General features: G+C 36.3%; 1 protein-coding gene across 1 annotated transcript in view; it reads left to right on the top strand.

Moving 5' to 3' along the window:
• The first annotated feature begins 3,347 nt into the window (after positions 1–3,347).
• The window catches only part of LOC124645447, a 63,937-nt gene continuing 58,054 nt past the window's right edge, over positions 3,348–9,230 (top strand). The window contains exon 1 of the mRNA XM_047185254.1: positions 3,348–3,480. Within this exon, the coding sequence (XP_047041210.1) occupies positions 3,438–3,480 (43 nt within the window). The 5' untranslated portion in view covers positions 3,348–3,437. The remainder of the gene's footprint in view (positions 3,481–9,230) is intronic.

Genomic DNA, 9,230 nt, shown 5'->3' with positions numbered 1-9,230 from the left:
TTTTCTGTCATTCAATAATATAATGAATCATTTTGTCTGCAAATGATTTACAATTGCAATACCTATAGGTAATTGTAGAGCAAACTATATACCGTATAGACTAAAATGGCAATCGCAAACCAATCGAATATCGTTGGAATACGATTATGCTTATAGATATTAGTAGCAAAATGCCTGATATATGGTTAAAACTGCTATTGCGATTCAATTTCTATTCAATTTTGACATTATTAACTTAGGAGAATCGGGCCCCTGTTATCATTTTTGCCAGTCATTACGAATACATGCAAGTAAGATGGCTGAGCTCGTGGCGAAGTCAAAGCTGAGCGGATCCATGGATGGGTTACCTTCTTGTCGTCACGAGATCTGCGGTGTTTCAGGAGAAAACGATAATTTAGTGGGTCCCAGCTGTCATTTCAACATGTTACTGTTGCCAAGTACCGACGAAATCAATCATTGATTAACCTGTACCTACAGCTTTGAGTCCACTGGCAGAAACTAGTATGTTTATAATTTAGAATTTTAAAGCTTTTAACAGCAATCACATTGTTTAATTTATTTATATAAAGACAAACTAGTATATTTTTTTTCTATGCATTTCTGGTTATCTGAATAAAAAAATATCATTATTATTACATCTGAAGGTATTACATTTAAATGCATTATTAACACATGCCATGTATGTAAACAACAACAGTAAATCTCTTTCTATAAAAGGCTAGGGAAAACACCTTGGAAATGCTCCAAAGATACCGCGAATGCCTACGAAATGACGGCGCAAAGGCACACCCAGAAATTTGACACACAGTTTAAACTACAGAGAGTTCCCCTGTAGTTTAAGTCAGTGGTTTCACTCTTTAGAGTACAAACAAACACAAAAAAATGGTCTTTAGTAAAATATTAATTTTTGAAGAAAAGAACGCAGGTATTATTATTCAAAGCAAGAAATATGATTATTATAACATAAACATGAATTTACGGCATTTTATGATTGTTCCTATCAACGATTTACGACAGACAGTTAAATGGCAAACCAATGTAATTTATTTCATTGAAGATTTATGTATATTTGTGAGAATCTATAAAGATTTAAAGGTACTTAATTTAATGTTCAGTCACATTACCTAAAGTAATTTTATAACATTTCTGACTAATCAATGATATTTTAGTTTTTTTCCTCGATGCTACTCTGCACACCTGGATCAAAATTTACTTTCCCTTCCTTGACAAATGACCTATCTACAAAACACTGAAACAATTTTTCAAATCAGTCCAATAGTTCAATTGAATAAGATTATTATTAAATCAGCGCTTTCGAACGAACAAACTGAAAATCTAAATCAAAAATCGCTTGTTGAAACTTGGCTGCAAAATAGCACTTTTTGAACAGCACATCTTCTTAACAAACGACAGCCCCCAAACGCCCACCCTTGACCACTTCCTAAGTATTTTCTGGGAAACAGAAGTGGCGATACAAACTCCCCAGCATCACATGTCTGTCTATAGGTTATTAAGAACCTTTCAACAATATTGTATAAACTCTGCAGCTTTACAATATTAGCATAGATAAGTGTTACTACTAAGTGGACTTTCCAGACAGACCCACATTACGAGGTAGAAATATGATGATGTGGGATGTTCCGTGGTAGGAATATTGTATGATAGTAATTATTTAGTTTCTTATCAGATGTTTGTTATGACCAGAAAGGAAGAGAAATCCTACATTTCCTACCTGTGTTGAAATCTCTTTCACGTACAGTTTCAGAAAATCCTTTACTCTCTAAAAACCAAGCATTTCCCAGAGGGGCCCACCAGGGCCAAGGCCTGCCAGGGCTTTTGTTTGAAGGAGTTACCGCTGCCCTGGTACACACCGTTTTGACCCCATTCGATGACGTCTTATCAACAAAAAAAGGCCTACAAGCACTTATGACTGAAAAATTATAAAAAAAGCTCGATTCTAGTTGCCATTGAATTTCTTGCATGTTCTCCATTCAAAGCTACTTTTGGAATGGACAACTAGACTCAAACCTATTTATATTTTTGACGTCCATAAGTGCTTGTAAAGGCCCAAATTAAATAAAATTATTTGATTTTGACTTTGCCTATTCCGAAACTAGCTTCCGATGGTTAAGAACGGGCAAGAAATCAAGTCGTACAATGATCTCATTTCTGAACGAAGAGTAATGGTTTTCCCATTTTTGAAATAATGCAAACTTAGATGTCGATCATCAAGATCTCTAGTTATGCAAGTTTATCGAATTGATTCAATCGAGAAAGTGAATTAATATCGATTCTCGGTTTCAATTTGGTTTCTATTTTAAACGAAATTTCTTGGTTTCAGTTTTTGGGTTAATGAGGTAACTGGTTCGTGAAATGTAGTAATTGTAAAGTTGTTTGCTTGAGTTTAATTCGGTTGTGGATGATAATTTTGTAGTACGTCTGAATAGCCCTTTCGCCATTATTCTGGATTCCAGACTAGTCAGAGTGAAATTGAGTACCAGGGTTTCATATGGAGCCACTGACTGTTTGATCTCACCCAGTTTCCCGATAGTCATTGATAATACTAGTACAGATAGGTGTAAGCACACTGTATTTTTAAAATAAGCTGACAATAAAAAAATTGATTCAAAATTTGAACTCAACAAAATAATGATTTACAAACTACAGAACAAGTTTGTTTCGAATCGAAAACGATTAATTAATTCAATATGGAATAAATTTATGGCCTAAAACTTATGTAAATATATGCTAAACTTATACCGTTGCTTCTATAAATACAGCTATCATTGTCCTCATACAAAAGACATCAACGCTTAATTTTGTGTCAAGACAATTTCTTATAAGGATGTTTCTGCATATATGTTAAGCTTTTTATTAATCAACCGTTATAGTAATATAAAAAAATACCGAATTCGTATTGTGAGACCACAAAAACCAAATTTGAATGACCAAAAACCTGCTTTAACACTTCAAATAGCGTCTCATATCAATATTAAAGTCTATAGAATACGTTAAGATAAATCGTTTGTTCCAAAAAAATGTGCTAGCGTCATTAACTGCCTACATAAGGAATAATAATAGTCACCGATACGGCTACACAAATCAATGGAACCAGCCGCCGACCGCCATACAATCCAACTTAATCCATTATAATTAGAATATCAAGTTGCACCTCGTAACCCAATTATTTTGTCTTTCAAAACACGTACGGAATACCCTGGAGCGCCAGAAATTAGTTATTCAGCGCGCGAAAGCTCCGCGGGAGGGCGGGGAGAGGGGGGAAAAAAGTACCTGCATGCGTGCGCGCACCTGTTGTCGCAGCGCTCGCTCAGTCGCTCAGTCGCTTCCCGACAGCCCGCCACGCTGCACGCGCCATGACCGCGCGCCCCTCGAAACCGCCGCGCGTGTTTAATATCATTACAGTGTGAATTATCAAAATGGATGTTCTGTATTTTTGTGTTATCTTCACCCTCATTCAAGGTTGGTTCATTATTTAATTTAACACCCCATAATCCTCTCATTCACTGTTCCACTTTCTTAGGAAGAGTTGTGATAAAATTTCTCCATTTTTTTTGTGTGTTCTTCTCCATTCATGATTGTTTGTATTTGGTTATTTGCAATGGTTTTACGCTCGGTTGATGGTGAATGTGGGGTAATTTCCTATGGGTATCGAGGTCGTAGTGATGCCTGTCACAAGTGACTGTCTGCGGTTTGTGTCTCAAACTTCATGGGACGTGGGTTCGATGATTGCGCGAGGCTCGGTTTCCATCTCGAGTTTTCTTACTGTTAGTTCAATCAGTGATAGAATATTGCATGCTTGGATGGCTGTGATTGAAGCTTAGATTAGATCAAAAATATTGGAAGATTAAATTTACTTATTAATAAACTCAAAATAAAGATAAATGTTTTCTCTGAATTTTAATATTACTTATTGTCATTTTTCTAGTTTCACCGTCCATAGAAATATTAAGCTTTCAAATTAGTTCCATTCAAAACTTTCACGTTGATTTATTATCATCAGAGATTCACTTATCCGTACCATTCCTATCGATTCTGAAAACTTCCTTCTATCAAGACCTGGTCTTCCGAAGGTTCAAAAGACCAGAATATTTTGCCAAAACAATTAATGTTTATTTCTATACATTGGCGTAAAGACTGCTTTCTTTCCGTCTTTCGTTTCCGTAATGTAGGTCAAATATTGTTTCGCGTCTCTCTTTTTAAATTGCTCAGTTTCTGAGAGAAATGAGTATATCGCGTTTGTGTTTCGATTACTTTAGATTAACGAGTTTAATTAAATAAATTAAGTTTTGATTTACGTTTGATATTAACTTTGTAAGATGTAATAGCAGCTTCAGTTTTATTTGTAGTACGTGACGCTGTATTTTTGTTTTAACTTCAAAACGGAGGAGTTTTTAATAACTATTTTCTATCAAATATTTTGCCAAAAGATCAAAGGACCCCTTTATCTAAGGACCACACCAGACGTCCAACCAATTGCAACTTCCCTGTACCGCAAATACCAACTGAACGTCGTTTAACCACACTGTAGCTCAGAATCATGCAAGATCAACAACACTAACCCAGTTTCCCGTATCCATATTGGTTGTTTTGCTCCATTATATGGAAGCGAAGCAAGAAATCTCCCGCTACACCACGTCACTAGTGCACTTAGAGCATTTGATAACTGGACACGCCTTTGCGGTACCTACGCAGCTGCGTGAGCGCAGCTCACAGACGAGCGCGTGCGTTTATCAAATAAAATCGAATCAAATTGCTTTTATTTTCAGGCTACATTGGCACATAGATATATCATCATCTTATAGACTAACACATAGGTATATCTATACTAATATTATAAAGCTGAAGAGTTTGTTTGTTTGAACGCGCTAATCTCAAGAACTACTGGTCCGATTTGAAAATTTATTTCAGTGTTAGATAGATAGCCCATTTATCGAGGAAGGCTATACGCTACTTTTTATCCCGGTACGGGAAGTAGTCCCCACGGGATGCGGGTGAAACCGCTGGCAGAAGCTAGTTATTAAATACAAAACATGTCATACAGACACATAAATCTATACCTACTTGACAGTCTTTATCGCATAGGTACCTAGTTAATGCTTATGGCGTATCCAGCTTGTTCAATGCTCTAAGCCCTCGAGCTATATTCATAAGACGCGAAAGATAACCGTGTATTAGGAAGCGCTGAGCTGTGACTAAACGCGTGTTTGTAATGCGCAAGAGTTTAGGCTAATTTGTCGATGAAACTGTCAATTTGACTTGTAATCGGCTATTGGTGATGATGAAAAACTTGCAATCGGTTGTAAACTGAAGTTAGCTGCAGTTGTTTGAGTAAGGATTGCAAGAAGGTTGTGTATGTCGAAATGTTGCCTTATTTTACATTTAAACCTTGAAAGGTCAGAAAAAGGTACAAAAATTGCCAGCAATTATGTACAACTTTTACCTGTATAACAAGAGGCTCTTAGTTAATGTTGAGATTTTTAAAGATTCCGTGATATTTGCATTATCTTTAGTGATTATAGGGTCGTGTCGGATTGCCGTCTCCTCTGACTTTGAGGTCTGCTCAAATGCTCATGCACTATAACATGTCCTGCGCAGTTGGCTGATCTCCTTGAAGAGAATAGCTGATCCTTTCTAGACAACATAGCCCTAGCTTGTATGAATAAAAATTCTAAGTCCGTGCTATGAAAATAGATCAATAAAGTAGCTTTTTTTTCTGATAAATTACTTTGCCTTTGCAAACGCAAAGGGACAGCAATCCAATATCTGTTATCTTTGTGTTAACCTTCCTCGTGCCGTAAGTAGACCGTGACACTGTCTACACGTGTGTCTGTGTGTGTGAGTACATGAGTGTGTGTGCAGGGGACATGTTCGACTGTCATCGTTTAACACTATGCTAACTAATGTTTTCCGGTTAACAGTCAAGTTTTTAACATTTGCCTATGTCAATTTTGGTTTATTACTGTATTTTTTTTTTTCAAAAATATGGACGCTGTTAATTTTCTAGAATCTTGCGAGCCTACGTAAGATTTCTTAAAAATAGTTGATTTCAACTATTAACTTTAAAAAAAGTTTTCTAATTCATCTTCGATAAACTATCATCCATTTCTTCTGCATGGCATCAACTTTTTGGAACCGTGCAACTAGTGTCATCTTAAAGGCTATTATCATCACCATCATCAAGGGCCAATTTAAAATAAAAAAACACTTATTTAATTTTGTAATTTTATAATGAGCAGTTTTAACTTTATTTTTTCACGAGCTTCAAATATACCACAAAACATTTGACAATCAAACACCAATTCGACACTATAGAACTCAACACACGTTTGTCAGGTCATTTTATCCCCCAACAAACTCGGTGCATGCCATGTGCCTTCACCGGAACACCTTCAAACCCTCGCTTCCTGTGTCCACTGACCCTTTGTAAGAATAATAACAGCCTTTGGGTTTAAAAAGTCCCAAAAAATTTTAGGGACAAGCTCAAAGCTGGTTGAGTAAAGAATACTTTTTGGTGGTCGGTGATTTAAAAATTGTAGCTCGATTTTTAAAAGAGTTTTGAAGTTTTAAAAGATTTGTTTTAAAAATGGTAAAACAGCTTTAGGTTTCGGTTTTGTAGGTTATAGGTTATAGGTTTTTAAACAATCAATAAAATGAAGGTTTAGTCGGTAAAAATGCGCGCGCGCAACCTTTTTAAACTATGTTAACAATAATTAGGTATACATATTATATTTTGTTTGATACTAAATAAGCTTCCGCCCGAGCAGCCTAAATTTAACAAAAGTCAAGTCTTTTAACAAAAGCTATTCAGCCATTCGTGACAATTAACTTTGTATTCCTGAAGTTAGTCAATTGACTGGTGCATTTGTTCGTACATTTCTTGTCGAGAAGCTCCGCTTATCCGAAAAAACACTGCACATACGATGTGACAATCTAACTTCGGGAATGCAAAGTTATCTTACGCGAATTGTACTACTGTACCATCTATACAAATTCTTAAGATTCTATACAAAATTCCTTTGAAATGTGTAGAAAAAGAGGTACCATAAAAAAGGATCGATTATCCCCGGCGTGTCTGGTCAAGAATGCGCTTTTTTGTCCCGATGTGTCCCGGATACCTCTGCAGTTGATGGGTACAAAAAACAGATGTGTACTCTGTCTAGCGTTGTTTCCTATAGTCGCGTAATATTTGTACGAATTAGAAAATTCCTTCTTATGTGTGGTTGTATGCGTGTAAAGTAATTTTGCCGTTGAATACGACATTTATTAATTTTAGGGATCTGATTATTATGTTTTGATATATTAGTTTTAGGGATCTGATTTGTTTATCTATAAACTTAGCTTTTTGGCTTATGACTAGTTAGAGCTTTTAGTCACCCGATACTTTCTTTGGGCTCACAATCAGTATGAAGATGAATAGTAGTACGCACATTACAAAGATCAGGTGTTTAGCCGGTATCAAAACGACTGAAAACTTTAGTTCTTTAGTTAGTTTACAGTGTGCAGGTACTTTCATGGTTACTTGGTTTTAGGAGATTTGAGACTATTTTTAAAAGAGGACCATGCACGTTTTTCTTAAATATTTTTTCCCACTATCATTTCGTCTTAACACAGTCTACGTGTTAGGCTAGAAACTTTCACTAGAGAACTAGTCTGGTAGTGACTTCTGATACACTTTGGAGGCTAAGTTCGAGAGGTTATTGGGCCAACGACTGCCGGTTTTGGGCCGCGATTAGATTTTATTGTTATGTTCGAAATCTTTTAATGTGTGAAGCACGTTTTGTTTTTATGTGATACTTGTCTTTTCCCGCGGTTCTGTGTAAGTTGCGAAAGGACTTCTATATTTTCACAAGATATATCAAACACGTTAATAATGCCTACAAAAGGTAATGCTTTTGTAAATATTTTTTTGCAAGAAGCACTTTATTTTTTTGGTTTTGATAATCGGAAAGATAAAACAGCTTTTTCACACTGACAATTTTTGAGCGGAAAAACCGAGTGAGATGGCCCGGTTCCTCTGACTAGTTGTATCGCTTGGTCAAACCGAGCGGAAAGTCCACCAGTGTGAAAGCACTTAATGTTGTGCAAACTTGTTGTAATTAGGGTTCCGTACCCAAAGGGTAAAACGGGACCCTATTATTTTCGCTCCTCTGTCCATCCGTGAATCCGTCCGTCTGTCACCAGGCTGTATCTCATGAACCGTGATAGTTAGAGAGCTGAAATTTTCACAGATGATGTATTTATGTTGCCGCTATAACAACAAATACTGAAAACTAGAATTTAATAAATATTTTGGGGGGCTCCCATACAACAAACTAATAATAAGTACGGAACCCTTCGTGCGCGAGTCCGACTCGCACTTCACCGGTTTTTTCTCCAACGCATCAAGAAATACCCCGAGAGACCGGGTAAAACCTTGTTAAACACACAGTTATAACACTTTTTAATTACATCATATCTTGGGGCTTTCTTCAATAGGTTTTTACACATTGCTAGTAATAACGTAGTAATATTGCACCTTGCTAAAGGAAGTCGTCGCGCTCTGATTGCCACTCGATCTGTTATGATTGGAAGTGAACAATATTTACACTGTATTATGAGCTGGGTGTATCGCACTTGCCCTCTCGTTTTGGGTGAAAGATTTGAGACGAATTTTGTGAAAATATACAAAGCTATAACCGGTCTGATTTTTATAATAAGAATAACCGGTCTGATTTTTAAAGTTCTTTCAGTATTCGCACGGAACATTTATTGAGAAAGTAGCTGCTGAAGGAAACTAAGGTAACACTTAGATGATATTCGAAGGTTGGTTTAAAGTGAAATTCAGCCAACAATTGAATTTTATTCGGGTGTTTGAACCGACATAGAAAATGACTTATAGCACAACTAAGTCTGACTTGACTAAACGTTGAACACGACTATCCTTACCATCGCGGTTGCTTGTGATTTTCGCAAAGGTTCAGTATTTTTTTTCAATCATTAAGTGACATTTAACAAATGTTCTGATTTTGAAATTAATTTCAAATGTTTTTATTGAAAATCATTAAAGTGGCATTTACTAGAAATATCCTAGTCATAGTTTTACCAGTTCACCCTACCCACATGAAATCATTATAGGAGCGTAAACACAATCACTCGATCGGGTGTCAGCGGGCGCGCGTTTAGGCAATTTCCCGTAGAAAACGGTAACTGTCGAAACTTAGCAACGAGTA

The sequence above is a fragment of the Helicoverpa zea genome, chromosome 31 (genome assembly GCF_022581195.2).
Source record: "Helicoverpa zea isolate HzStark_Cry1AcR chromosome 31, ilHelZeax1.1, whole genome shotgun sequence".
NCBI classification, from domain to species: domain Eukaryota; kingdom Metazoa; phylum Arthropoda; class Insecta; order Lepidoptera; family Noctuidae; genus Helicoverpa; species Helicoverpa zea.
This window is presented reverse-complemented; position numbering and strand designations above follow the sequence as displayed.